The sequence below is a fragment of the Podarcis tiliguerta genome (assembly GCF_965153285.1).
Source record: "Podarcis tiliguerta genome assembly, chromosome: 5".
Taxonomy (NCBI): Eukaryota; Metazoa; Chordata; class Lepidosauria; order Squamata; family Lacertidae; genus Podarcis; species Podarcis tiliguerta.
The window spans coordinates 72295722-72322138 of NC_139538.1; the positions used below are offsets into that span (position 1 = coordinate 72295722).

General features: G+C 43.3%; 1 protein-coding gene across 48 annotated transcripts in view; it reads left to right on the forward strand.

Annotated features, from left to right (window-relative positions):
- Window positions 1-26417, forward strand: part of ANK3 (ankyrin 3) — a 376227-nt gene that overhangs the window by 210886 nt on the left and 138924 nt on the right. For 2 of the 48 annotated variants that reach the window (XM_083439843.1, XM_083439849.1), the window contains exon 1: window positions 14012-14188. The exons of 44 other annotated variants lie outside the window; for them this stretch is intronic. In XM_083439843.1, the coding sequence (XP_083295969.1) occupies window positions 14165-14188 (24 nt within the window). In that variant the 5' untranslated portion in view covers window positions 14012-14164. Of the gene's footprint in view, window positions 1-13943; window positions 14189-26417 lie in introns of those variants that run through there. 2 more of the 48 variants (XM_083439860.1, XM_083439858.1) reach the window with 2 other exon arrangements.

Sequence of the window (26417 nt, forward strand, 5' to 3'; positions counted from 1 at the left end):
CACAAGAATCGGAATTTCCGTAGAATCTCAGCTTAGCAGCATCTATCGCTGTAGCTGTTTGGTTGTTGTTCAGCAGAGCTATGAATGGCTTGTTTTAATCTTCGTGTTTTATCTGTGCTTGTACATACACTAGTGGTTTTCTACAGTGCTGATCACTCCACTCACCAACCCCCCTCCCCACTTTAACATACACCCCTTACCATCACGAACCCCACTTCTCACCTTCCCAAACCTATTTTTGAATCCACTTCACTTCTGTTCTGCAGCTACACTTTGCATCCTTGTTTTCACATTTGCTCCCATGCCCATGTTTCCCCTCCTCCTCCTTTTGTGCAAGCCCCTTGCACACAGACAGCCCTGTAGGTAACCTCCTGCATCTTCTCCCTCCCACACATTTCAACTGCTAAGCATCCTTTTCTTCGTCTTCCCAGTTATGAAGACACCAGCCCCTCCTGTTCTGCAGCCCCTTTAGTACCCCCACTTTCATCTCCATCCCTTCTTCTCACTTCTTCTTTTTCACACACACCCTTTTTGCAACAAACCCCCCTCCCTACCTGCAAATTGCATAAACAATACCACCTAAAGATTCTGTTCAGCAGCCTCTGCTTTTGTAGCTGGTGTCAGTCCGATCCCTCCCAGGCCAGGCGAGAAAAGGCCTCTGGGGAATGGAGCAGGTCTTCTAGGACTCACAGCCAAGAATGGACAAGGCAATGGAAGAGATGGAAGTGCTCAGCTTCTATGTAGGGGCCAGTCTTCAATATATGACAGGTCTGGATGTTGCAGCCTGGCTGTAGACTCCATGGGTAAAATGCATACTCTTTGAGTGCCTTTTGGCATAAGCCAGCTCCAAGGCCCACGAAAGTTGGCCAAAATGAAAAGGGGGAAAGTCTGGTGAATAATCGCAACTGGCACACATCAAGCACTAGATGAGAAGCATTAAATCTCCAGGTCCTCCCGGTGCTCACACAGACGTTGCCAACACGACACAGCTGCACACTGCAAGAGCAGGTGAAAACTAAAATGTGACGGAGTGGCTGATTCCTCATGCATAATACATCCCTCCCAGAGGCATTTCTGCACCTGCTCTTCATTTAGCTTCTTGTTGCTAACATTTTAAAAGCTTACTGAGGCAGGTACCAGAAAGCGGATGGTCCCAGGGCTTGCTCACACCTTTTGTTGCATTGCACCTTTGCGAAACCTGGAGGCGTACCTCATCATTTTTCTTTTTACTTTTCGTTTTTGAATTTATTTATCTTTTGAAGATTACATTTTAATATTGCATTAATATAATACATATTCAGCAGTACGTATTCAACAGGGCAAACTGCATAATGAACTTACAGAATAAGATAAAGTGTATAATAATACAGAACAAAAATGGGCCGTCGTTTTCATGATGGACTGTACCTGTGAAATGAAAATCATTATTTAAGACAGTGAAGGGAAACCTGTGGCCCTCCAGATATTATTGGACTACGGCTCCCATCACCCCCATGTGTTGGCTGCGCTCATCCAAGGTTGATGGAATTTGGAGCCCTTTAACAACAGGTGAGACACTAGTTACCTATCCCTGATTTAAAATGTTGGTAAATGGCAAACCTAGCCTTTTCTTTTTCTTTTTTTTGGAGCGGGCCACATAATAACAAAAAATATGGATCATTTCAAAACAGGTTGGGGGCTGCAGATGTGTGTGTCTTTCTGTGCACTTGCACTGAAAGTTAAGAATGCTTAATCAACAATATAGAAATGGAACTTTCACCCTTAACAGGACTGTTGCAGTCCTTGAATATCTCTGGTCATATTGCACAGCACATGCTTAGCTGTGCACCAGCCCCTGTTAAAAATTATAAAGGCAAGCCTATTTTTCTTCTTCCTCTTTCAGATGTGCAGGCTGGCCATTTGACCATCTCGAACACATAGACCTAATAAATGCAGTTTCAGATCACTGATGTGCATTGTACATGAAATTGCTTATTTGTGCAGTACCTTGTGTGACAAGATTCTTCCCTGCCACCCCTTCCATATGTTACTGCCACTCATAGCCCTGCTTTCTGTATGGGATTGCATTGAATACACTCACGTGTGAGCATGCCACTCGCATGTGAGCGTGCGCGCGCGCACACACACACACACATGGAACAGAAAATGGCAGATATTAGCAGTAGCCCTTTGCACATGCAACTGTATTCAACTATACTCAAAGAAGCCACTTTAGAGTTAGGGCATGTCCACTGAGATTTTTCTTCTTCTTTGAACAGCAGACCCCCTGTTCAAACTGCTTTTGAACTACTCTTCAGTTTCAAAAGTGGTTTGGCATTGCAATTTGGGAAATGCAGACTCAAAGCCCTTTTGGACATGTAGAATGATCTTCTTGGTACCTGAGACTCGTACCTGAGTACGAGACTTGTACCTGAGTACGGCAATTTCTTTTTAAGGTTCTTTGTATTGAATCTCTCACATGTTTTACCATTTTTTTACCACACTCTGTTCCTATTAAGAATGGTAAACCATGGTGCGTTGACAGATACAGAAACTAGGATTTGTATTTCAGTAAATATTGTTTTCATTTACCATTTTGTTTTTAATTGAACATCATGGTTGTTTTGTCTTGCTGTTTGTTTGGCATGCATTCCCAGGAGACCTAGAATGACAAGGTTTGCCAACTCAGATTTGCACCATCTGAGCAGGATAAACATTCAACAGCTAGAAGCATCACTCTCATTATCCCCCCCCCTTTTTTTGGTGCAACTGTTGTGACCCTAGTCCAAAGTACATATGACATTAAATGTACCTTTGCATCCAAGGGACAGGTTGTTGTTTTTTAATGGCAATTGCACCCACAATTATGCCAATCATGCAAATAAAATGGAGGCTGCAGGGGGCAGAAGAGAGAGACCCAGGTGCGCCATCTTGAGCCTCCTTGGAAGAAGGGCAGGATATGCATGTAGAAAATAAAAATAAATAACATAAGCTGATGGGAAGTAGAGAAGGACAGGGCTCTCCTGAAAAGGTTTTCCTGCCCAGCATGTCAATTGACACCTGCCAGAATTCCCTCTTCTGTACGATTGTAAAGGGCAGCGGTGGAGGAAGCCACTTGGGTTGAGAGGCGGGGCACACCGTGGGGCCTCCGGAGTCTGCCTGCCTCCTCCCACTCAGCCGCCCTACAGCTGAGGAGGGATGCAGCAGGCAGACAGTTTGGGCAGTGTGGAGCTTGCGCCCGCCCAAGCCACTGTTTGTCTCCCAGGAGAGACGTGTGGCTCAGCCTCACTGCAGGCCCCGCAGTGAGTGCCACCCGGCATTTTGTCACCCCCCTCAGTGGTGGCACCCAGGGTGGTCCGCACCTGGCACAGCCCCCTTCCTCCGCCCCTGGTAAAGGGATAGGAACCCTCCCCTCCTACAGCTCCTCACTTTCCTAATGATGAATCATACATTTCAGCTGTTGTGGGGAGGACATGAAATCATAAGGTCACTCGGTGGCCTATGAGCTTTTTCCTGGCAAGCAGTCCAAGATCACTTTTACTTTATTTAAGCTTGTACAAATACCCCACGCCCGCGCTCTGAAATCCCTGCCTTTTGTGCTCTCTGGAACTCGGAGCTACTTCGTACAAGGCTAGGCATCCTGCAGCATAATTTGTCACAGCCTGCTGCAGGGATGCAGGCAAAAGTTCTGACCTTGCTCCCTGCCTCTGCCAGTAGCTCCCTATCTTTTTCTCCCACTCAGCCCCGAGAAGGTGGGAGAAGGGGGTGCAATGAGCTCTGTTCCTTCCCCTAATTTCTCTCTCCCTTTCTTAGTTGCTCATTTAGCTTGAGGGAGGTTTGCTTTCCCAGATGTGTGGGTGATGCTGCAGAAGCTCGTGTGGTACACAGAAGGGAACGCTGCAGCAAGTAATAGCTCTTCAGGGTGTGCCTTTGTTTGTACTGAGCCATCAGCCATTGCAGTAGGGGCCGAGGAGGAGGAGAGGAGGAGGCTGTTTTACTTGTGTGCTGTTGGCAAAACGTGGGCCTTGGCTGGAATGCAAGTCATCCAGCTGTCCTCTGCTCCTGGCAGGATGTCAGAAACACTAGCCATTGATGTGTGGAGGGATCGCCGCCTGCTTTTATGCTGGTTCAAGAAACCACTAGATGGCCCCCAGACAGCGCTTGGCCTTTGCTATAGCACACCTATTGTTCTGTTCATCCAGCAGGCTTTCTGGAGGGAGGGAATGCTTTGGTTATGGAGGTGGGGATGGAGCTGAGAAGGACTGTTGGGGCAGGGCTTCCCCCTGTGGCAGGATCTCCTCTTGGCAACTGATTCCCACACTTCCCTTATGAACTTCTAGCTGCTACTCTGGCAGAGCCCCAGCTGCTCTTCCCACTCAACTGGAGTTAAAGAGCCACATGGTGGTTGCTTGGTTTGCTTGGGAGAAGGTAGCCTTAAATAAGGGTATATAAATACATTAAATAAAGGGTTTCCTTAGGACCCTAGGATATTCTGGAGCTAGATTGCAATCCTTTGGAAACTGTGTTGAAATCCTGGGATGCCCCCAACTGTGATTCACAAACCTCTAATAGATCCTCCAAGTGTCTCTATTTTCCAAGGACTGTCCTGGATTTACAGACGTTGCCCCTGGTTTCTGATTTGGTCCTGGAATGTCCTGCTTTTCCTTAGGACGTCCCAATTTTCATCAGAGAATTGTTGGCTGGTAAGGAGTCACGCGACCCCCGAGCCAAGGAGACAAGTAACTATACAACCTTTAGAAGACATCTGAAGGCAGCCTGTATAGGCCAGCCAGTCAGATGCTTGTGGTATTATTATTATTATGGAATAGGCCATCCCTATTTTCATCAGAGAAATGTTGGAGGGTATGCTCTTAGGCTCCTCCAAGTTGTCCATGAGACCTTAACGAAAATAGTGAGCATAGGGGGAACGCAGAGTGGCTGAAGATTTCTGTGGCAGACAGGTTCCACCATAGTTGGGTGATTTTCAGAGCTCCAGGGTTCTCAGTCAGAGATGTAGTGCTGCAATGAAAAATGATGAAGTTGATAATGCATGGGCACTAGCAGTGATTTTAATTTTTCTCGCTGAGAGTTAGCATTATGTGACATTATAGTTTTCATAATATCCAGTTGCTTCCTTGAACTGCATCAGACAGGCACACAGGCGGTGGCCTTTATTGTGGAGGCTCCAGAATGTCAAGGATATTCCTGTGGAGGCAGGATAAATTTAGGGCTTTTTTTGTATACTGTTGCTTCTGTGGGGATACTTTGAGGTAGACGGTAATTATTGTTAATTCTGTATCTTCTGGCTAAAGGTCTCAGATACTCAGAGAGATTAATGAATATCCTTACTCTTTTGTCTGTCTGTCTTTCTCTCTTTCTTTTAACATGAGCAAGAACATGTTTGGTGCTGCTCTAAACTATTTATCTTCCTTCCCTCCCTCATCTCCTTAACCCTACAGGAAATACAGTATTTATCTGACAATAGTCTGTCTAAATCATTTGGCTTCAGCATTCCTCCCTCCTAATTGGCTTTTGTAGCTTTTTCAGGAATTATGGTATCAGATCACTTTTCCAAGATGCTGATCCTGTGATTCTCAGCCAGTGATCCTGGTTATGTAAGAGATTTTCTCAGCTTGCAGTTTTCTTACCACAACATCTCCTGACATCTTCAAAGAGTAGAGGCCTTCAGTAAGCTGAAAATCTGTTTCCTTCTGACCTCTCTTCTCTCTATCCTCCCTCCCACCAGCCATGTGCCTATCAATTCAGAATGGCATTTCATGCAGCCAACAAAGTGGACTCTGATCCCCACAAAAACTTATGCCCTAATAAGTTTGTTAGGTGCCACACACATTTGTTGTTTCTTATTGTTTTGGTATCTCCTGCATTCTAGGTTGCCTGCTGATCTGAATGAACTTTGGGCTTCTCCACATATAAGCGTTATTCAACTGTTAATCCACTTTTCACCATTCAGAATAGACTGGAGTAGCCCATTCTCCCACATATATTTAAATATGCATATGAAGGGCACTTTTGGTTTTTCTCATTCATACAAGTAGGTGTTCTCTTTTGTGTTTGTTGCCACATTATTCTGTTATGCTGAATAAGATGGCTGAGTTTGCACCTTGGGGTGGTTTTTTCCTCCCTCCCCAGCCCAGGAAGTGTGGAAAAACTCAAAGTCAGTTAGTTTCAAACTGTCAGCTCACACTTTTCAGATTGCTGTGCGGTATCTGGTTTGCATGATATCTATCTATCCATCTATGTATCTATCATCATCTATATATAGCACAGGAGTGCACAGGAAATAGTTACATGCATTGAGAGGAAAGGATTGAAAGCATTGAGGAAGTAATGCATGTGGAAAGGGAAGTAGTAGCAGAAAGTGGTGATTGATTCAGCCGACTCCCAAACAATGAAAGAAAACATCTGTGCCCCTGATAGGAGTGGTTTGGAGCCCAAATTCCCACAACTTACTTTTGCTTTATATCAGAAATGAGGTGGTTGGGTGTTGAATTGAGGGTTATGATAGAGGGGTGAGCAGGCAAATCATGGATGGGAGCAGAGGCCTGCCACTGTTTGAGGGATCAGGGTTACTCACCATCACCAAATGCATTTCCAAACCAGGCAGTTGTGCTGGACTTAGGGGCAGAAGTCCGGGGCCCCAAATGCATCAAGGTTCACATACTACATGCTGAAATAAGCTATATATACGGTATATAAAATACAGATTACCATACAGTTCCAGCCCCACTTTAAGAACATGAGATCAAGAGTCTTCAACTACCTAACTGTATCACTAAAACCAGGTGTGAAATCAATGCTGAAAGCTTGCACTGCTGCTTCTTAAAGGTAAAGGTAAAGGGACCCCTGACCATTAGGTCCAGTCATGGCCGACTCTGGGGTTGCAGCGCTCATCTCGCTTAATTGGCCGAAGGAGCCGGCGTACAGCTTCCGAGTCATGTGGCCAGCATGACTAAGCCACTTCTGGTGAACCAGAGCAGCGCACGGAAGCGCCGTTTGCCTTCCTGCTGGAGCGCTACCTATTTATCTACTTGCACTTTGTGCTTTTGAACTGCTAGGTTGGCAGGAGCAGGGACTGAGCAATGGGAGCTCACCCCGTCACAGGGATTTGAACTGCCGACCTTCCGATTGGCAAACCCTAGGCTCAGTGGTTTAGCCCACAGCACCACCCATGTCCTGCTGCTTCTTACTAAGCTCTAAAAACCACTACGAACTAGCCCTTGAGGGAAATGTAGGATTGAAGTGGTTCAGGAGGAAGCTTGTCTGGATTATCAGGCATGAATGAGCAAGCAAATGGTGCCAATACCAGAAAAACTTGGCTAGCATGGAAGCAGCCGTGCATTAGGGGAAAGATGTTCCTCTGGTCACCTGGCCATATGGTGGCTTTGGGCATCCTAATGAGAGGCAGCTAAGAATGCATGCATGAGTTACGCTGCAACTTGGCCCTCTTCCAGATGTCAGGTGTGTGAGCTCCACATTCATTGAGAACTCCCCTATTTCACAATGAGTTGCTAAACAGAGGCTGTGCAGTTGCTCATTTTAAGGCTTTCACTTGGACTGTGTTTTACTGTAAACTGCACTGGTATCTTCTCATGCCTTTTGAAATATGGTATACAAATTGTTGGTAAGGATGGTATAGAAAATTAGCAAGCAATAAATCCCCCGAGGCACCCCTTGATTTTATATTCGGGTAAATCCAATATGAACGCTTTCTGCCCAAGTTGCTGCAAGCCTCTCAAGTAAGTCTTCTTGGTGTTTATTTCCCTTCCGTAATGGATAATGTATGCAGCTTTCCTGATTACCTAGTTCATAAGCCTTGGAGCACTCTTTAATTCCCTCCTCAAGGGTTTGAAGAAATGCAGTCACAGGCACAAATGAGCTAGACTGTTTGAGTAATGGTTGCCATTTGAGTAATGATTCCCCGTTGTTATGACAAAATTGAGCATCGTTTGAGATGTAGAGCTGATTGTGAGGTTTCTAATTATCTCATGACCTTATAGCTCTGCTTCTGCAGAGATCAAAAGAATCCAAGAATACAACTTGGAGGCAAAGTCATAATTAAGGATTGAGGGAGAGTTGGTGACAGCACCAAAGCAATGGAATTGCAAACCCACGTGATCACATCTAGGATTGCTGATAGGCCCAATGCAAGCCTCCATACGTATATTTTTTTTATAAAAAAAAACCACATGTGGCAGCTGCTTCACTATCATGTCCAACCACTATTTGTGAGTTGGTTTATGAGTACTTCCAAATTAATTGGTCTCCACTTTCCTTCCTACTAGGAAAGCAATTCAAGGGAGCCCAGTTTTGAGGTAGAATTTGACTATCATAACACTGAGGCTGCCACCACTCTCCGACCCCGATATGCACTGAAGGAAACCTTGATATTATTAAAAAATAATGCATAGACATGGTGGGCCTTTTGTGATAGCAGCAGGTAAAACCTTCCCCAAATTTGTCAGGAAGAAGAACTGTCAAGCCTCACAGCTTCTCAGGAATTCCCAAAGTACTAAGATTTCACTGGGTCTGTATTTTAGATTGAAATTGTAGGTTTTGATATAAAAGAAGTTTCAGTCAATGCATTTTACCGAAATTCCAAAAGTCTGTCACATCAAATTGGATACCATTTTCCCTGTATCAATATGGTGATACAGCACAAGACCACTTACAGTTAACAGTGCCGCCTAATGACAACTTGACATGCCTTTGACTTCATAATATCTATTTTCCAAAAATGCATCACATTGTTTCCAGCTGCTGTTGCCTGCCTTGTTTTCCAAACATAGTGAGCAGCCACTGTTCATGTTGTGTCCCTGCAACTCTGCTTTAAAGCAGCAACAGAAATGATGAGTCAACTGTATCGTAGAGACCTTCTGAAACCATGGTCACAGCTTAGGGATGAAGGAGGATCTATATGGGGAATTAGCATACTGCACGTAGGTAAAAGTTTGCATCCATTGCTCTGCCTGCATGTTTTTCTGGCCCTTTCCACCACTGGCATGAAGTTGCCCAGCAAGGAATGAAGCCCACAGCCTGAAAAACAGGTCCCTAACCCCTTGACCGGTGTATTCTAAGAACGTTTGCCATGGTCATCTTAAATCAGTCATAATAACCATGTGAATGTCATCAACGGAGGTGAAGTGTCATTAAAAAAACAGAAACAAACTAAGAGCATTTGTGCCTTGAACACATATCGCAGTGAGCAGCGCATTGCCCCATTTCATCACTTACAGTAGACTCCTAGAAGTATAGATGCTTCTTAAAAATGAGGGGAAGGTGGCTTCTCCACGTTTCATTCCATCCCAACCTAAAGAAATCATAAATTGTCTCAATTAATGCAAGGTTCAACATAACAGTGGGTGGAACAAGTCAGGTATAGTAAATAAGGAAGAAGAAGTACAATAGTAAATAAGGATGGAAAAGTAGTAGTACAGGCTTTTCTGTGCAGCTTCTCCCCCTGCTAGAATGAAAACGCTCCTGGGAATTATTATCGTAATGCCACCTCAACAGCTGCCAGAGACCATGCGTAAACTTTGGAGCAACTGACAGGGAGGACGAAGCTGCTTTTAAATGACTTGGCCATGGCAGAGGAAGAGGGCTTCCCTGTTAGCAGCTGCCTCCTACTATAATTTCTAATTACATCTCTTATACAATGACAGAGGAAGGCAAAAGGCGCCTGAAGAATTTCCGCAAGAGGCCCTGGTCCCTGAAATTTGGGAACATCGGGCACTGCTTTCTACTGAGTTAGACCACTGCTGTCTATACTGACTGGCAGCAGCTCTCCAGGCTTTCAGGTGGGGCAAATTCCCAGTTCTACCTGAAGATGCTGGGGACTGAGGCTGGGGCCGTCTGCATACTGGGTGCGCAGGTACGGTCCTTCCCCAAAGGAGAAACTTGGGTGTTAATCCAGCAGTTGGTAACAGCTGTGGGTTTTCTTTGCATGGCTCTCCAAAGCAGAAATGCGACTGACTGCTTTAGGCTTGTTGGCATTTTGTGTATGCTTTGGTTTTGATAGACACTGAATCCTTTAGTTTGGCAGCTCCTGCTCTGGAACTCCTTCTCATTGACTTTAGACAGGCACACACCTTTTGCTGTTCTCTTTTTGGCACCTGTTAATTTTTTTGTTGTTGTTGAAGCAAGGCTACCCAGAATGTAAAGTTGGCATGCAATTTAATCTGCAATTTTACTTTGCAATGCATATTTTTAACACACATATAATAAGAGATGAACATATATATGAAATTGCTTAACCTTGACCTTTATTATCTTTGTGTGTGTTTGTTTGTAAATTGCTTAGAGGTTTTATTTACAATTAAATAGCATGCAAAATATGTTAAATAAGAATAAATAAATAAGCAGCTGGTTAGCAGGTTGTTTGGTTGTCTGTTTAAGCATTCACATAAGAAAAAGAGCAGTCTTCTCTGGTGCTTGAAAGGGGTAAGTGGAAAATCTCTGATTTTGTTGCCCCTGAAAAACAGGCCAAACCAGTCTCCTTTTCAGAAGGAAGCAGCTGATAAGCAGAATCACAAATGCTTGTTTCAGGAGGGATTCCAACCTACCAACAGTGTTCTTCTAACCAGCTGATTTGGTGGCTATTTTTGGTATTCTACATATCACGGTTACACATTCAGGGAATGGCTGGAGATTACAACTGTGGCACAGCAGCCAGGAATCCCAGGATAACTCTCCTTTGCTAGCCTTCCAATCCTCTTGCTTGTCTTTCTGCAGTTTAAAAATAGTTAAGGAAGTCTAACAAGTGACCAAGCTTAGTTGCTTTGTAAAAAAAAATCGGCACTTCCTGCTTGGTGGCTATTTTTAGCTGTAATGCAGTGTCCAAAGTGTTAACTAATTGAGTCATCATATTTCATATTTGGCCACAGAAAATGGCAGTGGAAGAGGGAGAATGCTTCCTGGACCAAGTAAGCCTTTGCGGATGCTGTAACAAGAGTGACTTTTGATTTATACGTACTCGTAAGCTAATAATGTGTGTTTTGCTTTGTTTTAGTTAGCAGGAGTAGAACTTTTAACGTTCAGGGCAGTTATCTATTTGCAGATAAATGTTCACATGTCTCTAGTGGCTTAATTTTGTTGACTGTGTTCAGTTTCATCTGTAAGCTGAATGATGCAAGATCGTTTTCCACTGTGATCGAAATGGTGTATTCAGGATGCTGCATAAAGGGATTCTGGAAGAATTAAAACATGGGCTGTTTTGTGTCAAGAGGCCTAGAATAGCTTGGGTGAATATTATTTTATAACGCTTTTCATTTTGTGACATTTTACTAGGTAAATTCTAGCATGGTCTTAATATATCAAACGGCCATACCTGGCTGAATTGAAACATATGGTATTGGAAAGGGAGCTAAAAGTGCTGATGCTGCAGATACGAAATCAAATCAAAAATCCTGAAAACGTGCGGTGCCATTTATCCTATGACCTCAGAAGTGGTGCTTAGGTGGACAGGATTTCTCGTCGGAACATTAGTTCGCAAGATTAGGTCACAATCCTGTAAACCACATTATGCAGTATTTGAGCAATTAATTGGAGAGGGATTGTGGAGGGATATAATGGATTTTCCTGTAGAACAGCAATAGTTGCAAAAATCAATTGCTCTAGTGAAGGTTGTTATTCCTCAGGTATTGCTGGTAAAAGGAGAATAAATTCCTCCTGAAGGTCAGCAGTATTTACATGATGAATTGTGGGGATGAAAATAATTCGGAAGGAATAATACAACCATATTGTCTTGCACAGCCTTGTTTAAATGCCAATGAACTTGGATGGGTACTCATGCATACATTTGTGTGGGTGGCTATGTGCAGTTAGGTGGTTTTTTGTGCGTGTATATATCTCTGTATGTATATAATATGCACACACACACATAAATGCATCAGTACACAGATACACACACACTGCATTTAAGCTGGGGTGGGGGGGACGATATCAGCTCAGATAAATCATGATATGTGATCTTATTGTATCTGAAATAATTTTTGTAAGCATATTTTCAAAAGCAGCTTTAGTTGCTGGATTACCCACAGATTAATATACGGTGCAGAACAGCTGGCGACAAGAACACAAGGGGCAGCAGAGCTTGTGAAAGTCAATGCAGAGTTCCCTGCATCAGTTGCACAAAGAGATATGGGCACCTCCCTGGGGGTGGAGTTTTCACAAACTGTTCCCTCCCCTGTCCTGATCCTTCAACTTCAGGCTTCTGTGTTTCAGCTTGTATTATAGCAACATACCCTCCAACACCTGACCAAAGAAAATTAGGATGTGTACGCATTAGTAATGCCTGTTAGTTCCCATGCTAAGGCTTTTCTCTGCCTGCTAGACATTGATTGTGCTCATTTCCTGGGCGCAATAGCCCGACTTCGCAAGCTGCAGCAGGGTGTGCTGAGGACTGCAACCATTTCCTAAGAATGTGTAACCAAGCGTTCAACCTTACAATAGGTCAGGTTGTACTTTTAATAGAACAGCTTTAATCCAGACCCACTCAGCAACATACACCAGCTAGAGAGGAGGTGTTTTTTTGGGGGGGGAGGGGAGACAGAATGGAAGCAGTGTGGAGACATGTGTGCCCTTCCATGTACATCCACAGAGTCAAGATGCAGCCCCCATCCAGATTTTTAACCTTCAGAAAGACCTGAGGAAGAGGGTACATCTTTCACACATGCACTTTCTAATACAACCCTTTGAGTGTTATCCCAGAAGGCAAAATAGGGGCCATGAGACACCAGGAAGAGACAGAAACCAGAACTGTTCCTAGAGGCAATTGGAGTACAGTGGTACCTCGGGTTACAGATGCTTCAGGTTGCTGACGCTTCAGGTTCCAGACTCCACTAACCCAGAAATAGTACCTTGGGTTCAGAACTTTGCTTCAGGATGAGAACAGAAATCGTGCTCTGGCAGCAGTGGGAGGCCCCATTAGCTAAAGTGGTGTCTCATGTTAAGAACAGTTTCAGGTTAAGAACGGACGTCTGGAACGAATTAAGTTCTTAACCCGAGGTACCACTGTGTGTGTAACTATTGGTGCAGGGCTCCTGGAGGGCAAGCCAGAACACTGAAAGGAGGACCGTTGTCCATGATCGAAACCCAGTTTGCAACAATCAGGTTTAGCTGAAGTTCAGAGCTACAGTTGCAACGTCCCAAGTCTTTTCTAGCCAGTTGTAGCTGGTGCCAGCTGCGTTCTTGAATATATTCTTCATTGGGTCCCCGTTGCTTGGAATGCATTGTGGCGAAATCGTTGCATTCACTGGCTTATGTAGCTTTTAAAAAGAGTACACGGACCCATGCAGTTTAGGTCTGTTGATACTGGCTATTAGCCAGGAGAGCCGTGGCATCTCCATTCTTAAGAGGCAGTATGGTTCTTGGTGTTGGATGCTGAGAATAAGCAGCGGGAGGTGACCTTAACCTTTATGCCCTTCTAGTGAACTTGCAGAGGCACTTGGCAGACTTTTGTTGGAAACAGAATGCTTGGCTGATCCAGCAAGGAGAGAAATAATTTCTTGAATCCATGCACTGTCAAGAAGGCAGAAGGAATTTGTTTTAAAGGCTGGAGCAAAGAACATATTTTGAACTTAAAAACATAGGACTAAAATACAGAGTGGTACTGTTTCAGCATTGCTTATTTTTGCTATATTTAAGTTTAGGCTGTTGGTTTTCAAGCATACTTCTTAAAATATAAAGTACTTTTCTTAATACATTAACCCAGTGTACTTCATAAAAGTATACTTTTCTTAAGGCATTAACCCAGGTTTCTCAGTAGCTGTGCAGTACACTGAGCCATGTACAAGAAATGTGAAAAAGGTTTGTGTGCATATTTTGACCCCAAAAGAAAAGCTTTTATGCCAGCTTTCATGGGATAGATCATGTTGCATACTCAGAAAGCCTCAGTTGCCGGCATATCTCTCTTTTAAAGCCTGTGTTGTAGATTGTTTGTGCAGCCAAACTACACTTGGTGGAATGTGTACAGATGAACTAGGTTGAAGCTGAAATTGTTCTGCCCTAAAGCAGAGGCTTTGGAAGTGTGCTGACCCACTGCACACTGTTCATGGGCATTAATGCAATTGTGGTGTTTTGTTAGAGGCTGAGCAGGAGCTAGATGGGCTGTCAGTGCGTGTAGAGATGGCTTGAACAGAGGACGCAAATATGCGATGTGAATTACACTATGGCTGGGAGCAATTCCGAAAGGGTATAGTAATTGCTTGCTTCTCTAATACTGATGTTGCTCATTAGAAGGACTGTTTCTTGATTTGTTATAAAGCTAAAACTTTCAGAAGGCATGGAACAGAAACAGCATCTAATCCACAGACTTTGCTGAACTGCTGTGTGGGTCATTCAGAGACAGCGTTGTTCAGAAGCGTTAACATGATGTAGGCTGGTCTCTGTGTATTTCTAAGGGGATTTGTTAGGAAATGGCTTACTATATGGGTAGGTTTGGGGCAGCTCACTTATAGGAGAGAGACTATTTCTTAAATAATGGAGTTTGGAATTCATTGTTTTTATTTAGGTGGTGGTGTTTTAAAATGCGAAGAACATGGTATACTGTATTGCTTGATCAATGGGGGGGGGATACTTTGACCCCAGTCAAAATTTACTGGAATGAAAAAGAGATTTCTCCCATCTAAAAATTGCAAAGCACTTTATACATTGGGAAAGTTTCACAACAATTAGAAATAAGTTCGCAGAGTTGGCATCATGACTTTTACCTTGATTGTGACATGTCCTGGGTTCAATTCTTAGGCATATTCATCCTCCAGAGAAGATTTAGGCATCTTGAGAGTCAGTGTGGGAGTAGTAAGGTAAAGGTAAAGGGACCCCTGACCATTTGGTCCAGTCATGACCGACTCTGGGGTTGCGGCGCTCATCTTGCTTTATTGGCCAAGGGAGCCGGCGTACAGCTTGCGGGTCATGTGGCCAGCATGACTAAGCCACTTCTGGTGAACCAGAGCAGCGCACGGAAGCATCGTTTACCTTCCCACCGGAGCCGTACCTATTTATCTACTTGCACTTTGACATGCTTTCAAATTGCTAGGTTGGCAGGAGCAGGGACCTAGCAACGGGAGCTCACCCCGTCATGGAGATTTGAACCGCCGACCTTCTGATCAGCAAGTTCTAGGCTCAGTGGTTTAGCCCACAGTGCCACCCGCATCCCTGTGGGAGTAGTAGTTAGTTACATAGAACGTGGGACTCTGCCTTACACCGAGTCAGATCGTTGTTTAATCCAGCCTGGTAATATCTGCTCTGACTGGCATCAGGTCTCCAAGGTCTTAAGCAGGTCCCCTACACACCAGCCCTCCCAATACCTTTGAAGACACAAGGCGTTGATTGCATTAGGACTGTGCGCACAAAGTCTTGTTCTTTACCACTGAGCTGTGGAATTTTGGACTTGATAAGTGCATCGGATTTGAAGCAGGAAGATTTGCTTCAAACACCCGTGAAGCTGTCTCGGTGACCTTGGGCATGTCACCATCATTCAGTTTGACTTTCCTCATGAAGATAGTTGTCAGGATAAACTGAAACAGCTCCCACATACATTCCCTTGGATCCTTTGGAGGAAAGATAGAATATAAGCGCAATTAAGGGTCCCTCCAGTCTGTCAGCATTTTGTAGGAGGGGAAATGTTCCTCTTCCACCCAGGCCTCTCGCTGATTGACGTACGATGCCCTTTTGAATGTGTATGGGGGGTGTTATTGGTTTGGTTTTGTTCTTCTTTTTATTATGTATTTGTGTTTCTTATATTGCGATTTTATGTTGTGAACTGTCCTGAGATCTACAGATGAAGGGCGGTATATAAATTTAATAATAATAATAATAATAATAATTCTTCAAGTGCATGCTGGAGCTTCAGGTTTGCTCAATTAAAGTGGATTGAAGTGCTCTGTTGCCCTAGTGCAACAAATAAACTTAAACTTGAAATAAACTTAAACTTGAAAAGTGAGGAGTGAACAAATGATTAATCAGACACATATAAACACCCTGCAAGCAAATCAGGATGAATGCTCATTCCATTATAACTGCCCCGCAAACAAATCAGAACAAATGTTCAGTAAAGGCAAGGCAGCGCCTAAACACTGTGTGAGCTTTGTTTGCACAAATAAGATGATTGCTCAATAAATTTGTCATCTGTAGGAGCCCTAACTTGATTCTTCAAGTGTGGGTCCTTATACAGCCCAAACAGCATCACCCATAAACTAGAGGTAAAGTATCAGCAAACATGGTGGAATCCCAAGGTTTGCGGAAGTACAAAAAAATCAGGAGGGGTGAAATTAAAGGGGGGACCCCCGAAACATCCCAGTGAGAACTGAGCATGCTCAGTGCCTGCAGAATTCTGATTGTTGCTTGGTGTGTGTGGAAGGATAGGTGGAAGAGGCAATGAAACAATATCCTAGGGGAGGGCAGAAACATTCCACATTGCAATTTTTCTTTCTTTCTTTCTCTCTTTCTTTCTTGGCCAGTCCCATTTGTGTCACGTTCCTCCTCTCACCCCAATATATTTTTTACCGAAAGAACACATCCTATCTCAGCTTTTGAACTGGTAAAGGACAAGGTACTGTGGAATAACAGAATAAGAATAAAGGAAGAATAATACCCCTCCCCACTCGAGTGTGTAATGGGGTCATGATCAGGCAGCGATCTCCATTATGAGCAAGACCCTTTTTCTATCTGTGAAATGTTAGTGAGTGTGTCTTAAGTCCTCACTTGATGGAATGAAGACAGGGACTGTGAACTTCAATATTGCACCCTGGCATATGTTGGAACTGTCAGGAAAATGGATCAAAACTATGAGCATTGCATAACATAGAAACAGACCAGTGCTTTTTAAGACTGGGCTGTAGTAATAAATAATTATTTCCAGCGAAGAAACCTGTCTTCTAGAATTTGTTGAGTTCAGATCTGTGTGACTAGCAACAACTAAAAATGTTGTGGTTAATCCAAAAATGGATCCAGGGTCAAAGAGCATAAAAATAGATAAGAAGTAGGAACTCTGATTGGAAATACGTTTTCAGGATGTTGCCTGAATGTTCGCTTGTTGCAGCTTTAAATATTCAATGCTTATCAGAGGGAGCAAGAGGTTTGATGTGGTTCAGAAGTTTGCTTGACTAGACTGTAGAACACTTCCTGCTCACACCCCTCCATGCCCTGAGCAACCTGTGATTTAGTCAAGTAGGACATGAGATGGAGATGTTTAAATCTACACATTATTCAGAAATGTCCCTGTTGATCTATGCAGAACTGAACTGGCAATAACAGCAATGCAAACAGTGGCTTATAAAATGACGGTAAACGTTGGCTTGAAACCATTTCTGGTTTCTCTTAGGACAGCCTTTGAAGAAATGAGGAATCACTCTTGAAAGCAGTTTGTTTCATCCATAGTGCGGAGATTAGACTTTTATATGTAAAGAGTTTTGGGGCTGAGTTTGCTAAAAAGCCTTTGAAGCAGATTATCAGATATATTGATGGACAGAGCAACTTCAGGTGGTCAGAGCAGATTAGTCCAGCAGGTTAGTCCAGCAGTGACTAACTGCTCAATAATGCCCAAGTGAACAGGTGGGTCATAGTCTGGCACTGGGATACCAATAACAGTGCCAGGGGAAGCTGTTTCAGACTCACAGTGCCACCACAGAGAAGGCCATATATCATGCACTTACCCCAATGGTGGGATGAGGCAGACCTCCCCATCCACTGACCAATGGCAGATCTAATGGCCTGGGTAGGCAGAAAGAGGGGAAGACATTCCTTGAAAAAACATTATTATTATTTGTTTAATACTGTCAAACATAAAGCACATTTGATTACCAGAACTTAAGTTCCTTATTGCTACTTCTCTCAACGTTTTACGAAAAATGTCACCGCCTTCTTTACTTTGAGTACATCTGAGGGCATTGTTCAGCCTTCCTAATTCCAATGAGTAACTCTTTTAACTGGTTATCTTATAGAGGGAACAATGGCATTGAAATGAGTTTCATCATTCTGACTTACAGCAATTTGCAGAGAACAGAGTGACATTCCATTTAAAAGTCTATTAATTGATTCAGCTGAAAATCATTGTGTCACATTTTGAAGTTGTGACTTTTGAATATGTCACTATGTCGGTTCTGGCCTGTGCACAATCGTTAAAAGTTATGGCAAAAGTCTTCATTTGTTATTTTGATGATTTGTTTCTGTTGATATGACTCATTTATGAGCAAAACCTATAAGCGTTAGGTTTTTTTTGTTAGTTTGTTTTAAAGGTCTATAGAACCTAAAGAGGGAGAGTTTTTGCCTTTGGTTTGAGGATTTCTTCTAAAGATGCATTGTATTTTAGCACTAGCCTGGTAGCAAGTGAACAGGTTGGTGGGAGGAGGAATTGAGTGCAGTGGCGGAGGAAGAGGAGTGCAGGGGGAGCGCATCATCCCTGGCAGCGCAATCCCAGTGGGGTGCTATTGCGGCTGCTCCCCTGCCCGCGCCGGGCGCCATGCCCCACAGACAGCGTGCCACACCCCCAGAGTGCCCGCCACACCCCTGTGGGTGGTGCGCCATGCCCCCGGGACACGCTCCAGCCCTGCCCCCGCCTGCTCTCCGCCCCCCGGTGCCAGAGCATGAAGCTCTGCCACTGATTGAGAGCTTTTTGTGTCCTCTTGCACCATCATGGAAGTTCAGTAGGCTGTGACAGAAGAGGCAGAACTCTCCACCCCTTCTCTGGCAGCCCCCAGCAGTCTAGTAAATATTGCACAGGGTGGCCACCTTTTCCTCTTACAAAGCTGTTCTTAAAGCATAAAAAGGTAAAGGGACCCCTGACCATTAGGTCCAGTTGTGGCCGACTCTGGGGTTGCGGCGCTCATCTCGCTTTATTGGCTGAGGGAGTCGGCGTACAGCTTCCGGGTCATGACTAAGCCGCTTCTGGCGAACCAGAGCAGCGCACGGAAACGCCGTTTAACTTCCCGCCAGAGTGGTACCTATTTATCTACTTGCACTTTGACGTGCTTTCGAACTGCTAGGTTGGCAGGAGCAGAGACCGAGCAACGGGAGCTCACCCCTTTGCGGGGATTCGAACCACCAACCTTCTGATCGGCAAGTCCTAGGCTCTGTGATTTAACCCACAGCGCCACCCGTGTCCCTTCTTAAAGCATATTAACTTCAAAAATGGATATGAATCAAAACTATATTTGATTTGGTGATTACCCGACAGTTTAGCCCCTTCCCACTGTTAATCTGACTCAGCCTAAGAAGAAAAACATATTGACTTGTGGTTTCGCAAAGCGACAAGACCAAATAAAAGGTCAACCTCCTTTTATCATTCCCTATTTGTTTCCCAGCTGAAGATGGGCAAGGGTGGGGAGGCAATAGTTGATCATATTTGAGTTCCTCAAATATTAGATTGTACTGCTACCTACACACAGCTGCCAACTTGGATATGTTGTGTTAATTTATCTTCTCTGCAAAAATAAAAAAAAATAAAAAGTGGAGGAAGGTGTGCTGAGCATCATCTCAACTAAAACTCTAATGGTTAGAGAAACAAAAGCAGTGCACACAGTACCCAAAACAAGATGGTTCTTTGATTCAAAGATTGCTGGTGCGACATGGAAAGCAATGGCATGCACCTGCTAGGTGTGGTTTCTGAGTTAAAATGTTGTTGATGTGGCATGAGACCTGAGAAGCAGCACCAAGGCAGTGTATGGAATAGATTTTAAGTAATTTTGGCACAATTTTTTGAAATTTTATTTGGAAAGAAAAGGATTAAAGTCACATCTATTTTATATGAATGTGTCCCTGCCCAACAAGGTTGGTTTTCAGTTTGTTTGTTTTTTTAAAGGGGAAACAAAAATCTGTTCAAACAGCACAGGGTATATACAAACTGGCAAGAAATTTAAGGACCTCCCAAAAGTAGCAGAAAACAATGCTTTGGTTTTTTTCCCCTTTGTGTCACCAGAAAACAGTATTTTAATGTCATTTTATAGTTAACTGTTCCGTGCAAAAAGAATTATCAGGGCCTCTGCTGTAGAAATGAAATCATATAGCAATGGCCAGGTTGAATAACAGACTATGGAGGTAAAATGTTGGTAATAAAATCCTCTGCCTCTGATTTTGGTTTTTGCTTTTGTACCTCCCAGTGAGTGAGTCAGCAGATGGTGAGAATGGTTTTGAATTTGTTTTATTAAGCTGGTTTTATTAGCCTCTGTGTTATGGCTGGTTTTATGACTTTTTATATTTTTTAGCACGGTATGATGGCTTTTGTAATTAGCTTGCTATTGTTGTTTCTGCATTTTAATATTGTATGCAAGCTACCTTAGGAGGACAGTTGCAGCTTATAAATCTTTTAAATAAAATAATAAATACAGTATAACAGTTTAAACAAATTCAGGAAAATAAGGATTCCACTTACTGCCTCCCAAGTATAGGACTGCAATGACCCAACTACCTCAAAATGTTAATCTATAACACACACAGAGAGAGAGAGAGAGTCAGAGAGAGAGAGAGAGTCAGAGAGAGAGAGAGAGAGAGATGCAAACACCTGCTCTCAGTTTTAGGTTGCCAACATTTTGATGTTATTGATGCTATTTTTCTTTTTTAGTTCATTTCAGGATAGAAAGGCAATAATCTGGGTTACAAAATTTGTCCAGAAAAAGCAGCATGGTGCCTTCCAGATGTTTGGAACTGCAATTCCCATCAGCCCCTGTGTGCCCACTGAGTGGGTTTCATGGGAACTGTTGTCCAAAACATCTGGAGGAGTTTCAAGGCATTGCCCCCAAAAGAAAGTAAATTAATTCTGGGCAACTGCTCTGCCTGCCTCCACCCCAATTTGCATGCCTCTAGCAGGGATCAAATATTATGTTTAATTCTGTTCTACACATTCCCCCAGCGTCTTGATAGGTTTCTACTTTTCTTGTTTTCAAGTTGTCACCTTGGGTTTTATTCCCAGGAGGAGCTAAAGGGGTGTGGATTGTTTTGCTTCTGTCCAGTAGTACATCCCATTCAAGTCTGTTCTAGAACACTCCATTATATACCAGATGGGGTGGGAGGCCAGCCCAGCCAGTTCTCTTCAGCATTTGGAAAGCCAAATCCATTTGCTACCAAGAAAGTTTGTCAAGACATAAAATCTTGGATCAACTGGGAGATGGGAATCTTGTGTTGAGCTTGATTGCCCCTTGTCAAAATAGCTCACTAAAGAAGATAATTTACATTTTTATTTTCGCTGAGTGACAAATTTGGCAAGATCTGAGACCAAAAAAAAAGAGCCTAAATTTGGGGGCATAAATTTGCTGAAGTAGACAGAAGCAATGTGCTCTTTCAAGCAGGGCCGACCCAAGACATTTTGGCACCTGAGGCAAACCACAAAATGGTGCCTCCGCCCTGCTAGGGAGGAAGGGGTGTGTGAATATCTGCATCAGGAACAAGGGAGGGATGTAAAGATCTACGTTGGGAACAAAGCTGAAAAGAGACTAGCAGTACCTACTATCTGCTGCCCCTGTGGATCCCACTACCCAAGGTGGTCATAGAATCAAAGAAGTGTAGAGTTGGAATGGACCACAAGGGTCATCCAGTCCAACCCCCTGCAATGCAACGTGGGGCTCAAACCCGCGACCTGGACTGCACCACTTCAATCTGTGGGAGAAGGATCACATTTTTGAATGCTTCTCCACATTAAAACTCTCAAGTAAACAGAAAATGAGCCCCACAAGGAAAGTGTTAGTCCATGCGCTTGTTTGTAGAGAGTTGTTTTGTTTGTCTTTCGTTTGTTTTCAAGTGGTATCAGACGCTACAAGTGGAGAAAGTGGTACAGTCCCTTCTACCAGCTCATTCTGCTGTGTGTTTAGCAGACCCTTTCTGGTTTTGGCTGTGCTACATTTGGGTTAGTTTCTTCTCTGTTGAGAATGTACATAATCTACAGCTTTTGTGCACAAAGATTTCTTCCATGCTGTACATAGCAAGACCAGGAGAGACTTCAAACAGAAGTTCATCACTTCAAAATAGGGTTGCTACCCCCATTCCATGAAAAACGTTCGTATCCTTCTGTTGGGAGACAAGCCAGAATGTGTTCTGTTCAAGAACAATGAGAACCCACTAGAGGTTTCTCTGCACAACAAATGTTTACGGTGGAGTAGGGAAGCCAAACAACAACCCAATGCTCTTTTAATAAACCCATGCTATGACAGTAATGTTAAATACCACAAAAACATTCAAAATAACATGAAAATGGTATAAATACTGTTTTTGTAGTGGTGTAGGGCCATAGTTTTCCAACTGTGTTCCCAGGAACCCTTTGAGGGTGTATGGTTTCTTTAAAAAAAAGACTCAAGTGGTATATAATTTTTTAAAAAATAAATAAACTCTGGGTGTCCTGCAGAGCTTGGCATGTGGATCTCAGTGAGAAGATCCATAATCTCAGATGTGTTTCCCCCAAATACTCTTTAAATGCCACTTTCCAATTCTCCTCCGCTTCTGTGGCATTTTGTGTGTACGTCACATTCAGTTTGCATAAGGCAACAGAGGCCCTACAGACGAAGCACATTCTTTCTCACAGAGAATTCTGGATGCTGCAGTTTGCCCCTCACAGACATAACTGTTCCCGGCAACCCTTAACAAACCACAGCACTTTGAGAGAATGAATGTACTTTGGATGAGCTTTAAAGGTATGGTGAATACTGAGCCCTAGAGTCAACCTTCAGGTGCACCTCTCACACCCCCAAATGTGGGGGGAGGTGATTCTCAGAAGGTTCCCAAACAGGCAAACAGCTGTGGAGAGGATTCTCTGAGGAAGTTTGAAAGCTATGTGGTGTATGAGATGAAGGATATTTGCTTTGGACAGGGAGAGTTGGGCTCAAATCCCTTGTCAGTTCATTGGGTCACATTATTCAGCAGCAGATAAATATTGTTATATAAAAATGAATCAAGCTTTATTACAATAGCATAAAATACAACTTTCTTAATTTAAAAGAATCCAATTAGCTATCTAACATCTCACAGGATAACAGTGTCCCCATGTATGTCACACTAAACACAAGACAACCACACACATACCCGTGTGCGTGTGCGAGGGTTAGTCCAAGAAATTTTGCTACCAGAGGCAGGGGGCAACATAGGTTGCCCTCCCTTCTATGTACGGAAGCCAATTTCTCCATGTGCTTAATCAGAGTTGAACTACTGGTGTTTTACTTTGCATGTTTACACACAGCCGGATCCCGCCATTAGGCAGATTGAAGCAGCTACCTTGGGTAGCAAATGCTGAGACGTGCACACTAACAATAAAGTGTTGGAGCTGCATCTGCTATGCACTTTGTAAGCTCTCCTGCTCGCCTCAGGTGCACCATAGGATTCTGTCCAACACTGAACCAAGATTCAGTTGCCAGTCTGGTGATGGAAAGGAGAAGTGCCAACTTATCTTTTGCCTCAGGCAACAAAATGTCTTGGGCTGGCCCCTGAAAACACACTATATATAAAAAAACCACAGCTGGAATGTTTATGCTGTACAGTGGTACCTCGGGTTAAGTACTTAATTCGTTCCAGAGGTCTGTACTTAACCTGAAACTGTTCTTAACCTGAAGCACCATTTTAGCTAATGGGGCCTCCTGCTGCTGCCGCGCCGCCAGAACAAGATTTCTGTTCTTATCCTGAAGCAAAGTTCTTAACCTGAAGCACTATTTCTGGGTTAGCGGAATCTGTAACCTGAAGCGTATGTAACCCGAGGTACCACTGTATCTGAATTAAGTAAAGATAATTATCTTCAGCTTATACCAATCATTATTAGATGTGAAAAAGGTGCAGTGATAAACCAGCAGTTACCTTATATGTGCGCATACCATACAGACTGTGGCTTCTTCTCTGACCATTTCCAATTTGCCATTATCTGCACTGCAGCTACAGGAACTCCATAATTAATGTAAAAAGGGAATCTGAGATCATATTCAATGCATGGTTAAGCAAGGCTAAGCACATTGAAAGCTGCAGTTTCAGGGAAAGGCAACGTTGAACATCTACAGTGCAGCCAGTTTTGATCAGTGTCCCAGCCCCATTATTTGCTTGATATTTGACTGGTCAGAAGACACCCATTTTCCTTTTCTTTGTTTGTACAGTGGCAATTAAAAGAACACAATTGACCACTTAGAAATGTTGACACTTGAAAAGAAAGGGTGTTGTGTTTTATTTCCTCTGAAAAAATGCTCTAATAGCAACCTAAAGTGTCTGTATGGGACCAGCCATTCAAACAATCTGAAAATCGCAGAACGTGCAAAAAGGCTATAACAGCATGCCAAGAATAATTATCCACTTGAGAGAAAGAATCTCTCTCTTTGGGATTTTACACTGCTGACTTCCACCTTCATTTTCTAGGTGAACTTTACTTTCAATGTACGTTATTCCCCAACCCCCAACTCAAATAATTCAATCTCTGGTTTATAAGAAATCTTATGAGCCACCTGGGAAGAGCTGTAAAAATCAAAGCATTGATAACTAATCACAAAGGATCAAGTGCTTGGTTTCCAGACCTTTGTGGAATCTGGCTCCAAGAAATGGCAGCAGCTCTTGGTTAAGAATGGCAGAGGAAGCAGGCTGTTGTGAAATTCATATTGCAGGCAAAAGATCCAAGATAGAGGAAGAAGTCTGAGAGCAGGAGGTGGGCTACATCAAAACAGAGCAGGACAAGAACAAGCTGCACCAGCAGGCATGGGAAGCAAGCAAGGAAATAGTCCAGCAGCCAGGTAACTGGCACTGGACAGCCGTTTTTGCCCCCTTCCCACATGTGCTTTACCATTAGGCTGTTAGTAAGGGCAGTTTTTGTCTCTTGATGGTCATGTGCATCTCATGTGCATCCTGGTCCTGGGGCAACAGGGCATGATAGATGAGCATCCTTGGGTACTGTGTTCCTCATGCTGTCGAAAACATACCAGTTAATGATGGAAGACTCCAGATCCTCCAAGTGTCCCTTTTTCCAGGGACAGTCCCAGATTTACAGAAGCCGTCCCGGTTCCTGATTTGATCCCAGAATGTCCTGCTTTTCCTTAGGACATCCCTATTTTCATCAGAGAAATGTTGGAGGGTATGGAGTCATCTGAAGGCAGCCCTGTATAGGGAAGTTTTATTATGTTTTTATATATGTTGGAAGCTACACAGAGTAGCTGAAGTATAAATATAATAACAGTAACTATAATAGTTATTGTTGTTGTTATTGAATGGGACACCTCTATTTTCATTAGAGAAAGGTTGGAAGATATGAGACTCTTATCAGTAAATAAATGTTTTGATGCTGGCAGGGCCTGAGAGCTTGAACCACAAGTTGCTGCATAATCTTGAATTTATAATTCAGAGGTATGTGTGTATGAATGAATGAACGAATGAATGAATAAATATGGTAGCCCTGTGGGACAACATGGAACAAACAAGTTTTGCCTTGGGTATTCAGCCTTAAGGATTTCCAAATATCAGAAGATTGAAAGGCGTTGGCCATAGTTCAGCATGAACTTGTCGTTCAGGAGACCTACTGAAATGTGCAGAAATGAATTATCCAAGAGTACAATAGTTCGATTTCATGTTTCAATGAGGTTTCTGCAAGTGATAACTTGATAACCATGACAAAACTTGTGTGCAGCATAATCCTATGCATGCTTACTCAGAGGTAAGTCCACTAACTTCCGTGAGACTTACTTCACAGAACAGGGCTTAGCCAAAATAGGACCTTCCAGGTGTTGTGGACTACAATTCCAGTAATCCCTGTCCACCGACCATGCTTTCTGGGGCTGATGAGAGTTGTAGTCCAAAACATCTGAAAGTCCCATGTTGCTCACCCCTTTCTTAGAAAGTATGTATGCAACCTTATAAAATCAAAAGCCAAGGCTCCCTCTTTTTGTTTTTGTTTCTATTTTAATCATTTGTTCCTAATGAGAAAGAAATGTTAGCAATGCACTCAGTGAAAAAGCCAAGAATCCCCATCGAACTTCCCACACTCCGTGCCACAACCTTTAATTTTAAAACTCCTGCACTTGAAAATGTCATGGCGGCATTGGTGTGTGTGTGTGTGTGTGTGTGTATATGTGTGTCTTTTATTCAAAGTAAAAGCAACACACAAGTGGGAAGCTGGTAACCATTACACAAGGGCAAGGCGGCCTTTTAAAAAACAGGGAAAATAAATTCAGACTTTAACTAGGGGTAGCCAACTTGTTAGGGATGTTGTGCTCTTATTAGTTACATAGCTGAGGTAATTGTGATGGCTTCTCGCATCAGGGTTGTTTGAAAAGTTGGACTTGCCAAAAACTCCACAAGCAGTGGAGAGGTAAAAATGCAATGACTTTGAAAGGCTGCCCCTGTTAAGTCTCTGTTTTATATTTAGTTTTGATCCCACTATCTCTGAGGAGTGGGTTTTATCAACAGCATTCCTCTCCCTGAACCATCCCTCCCCTCTCTGGCCAGAAACTGCTGAAAACTGCTGATGGAGATTTTTTTTTTAC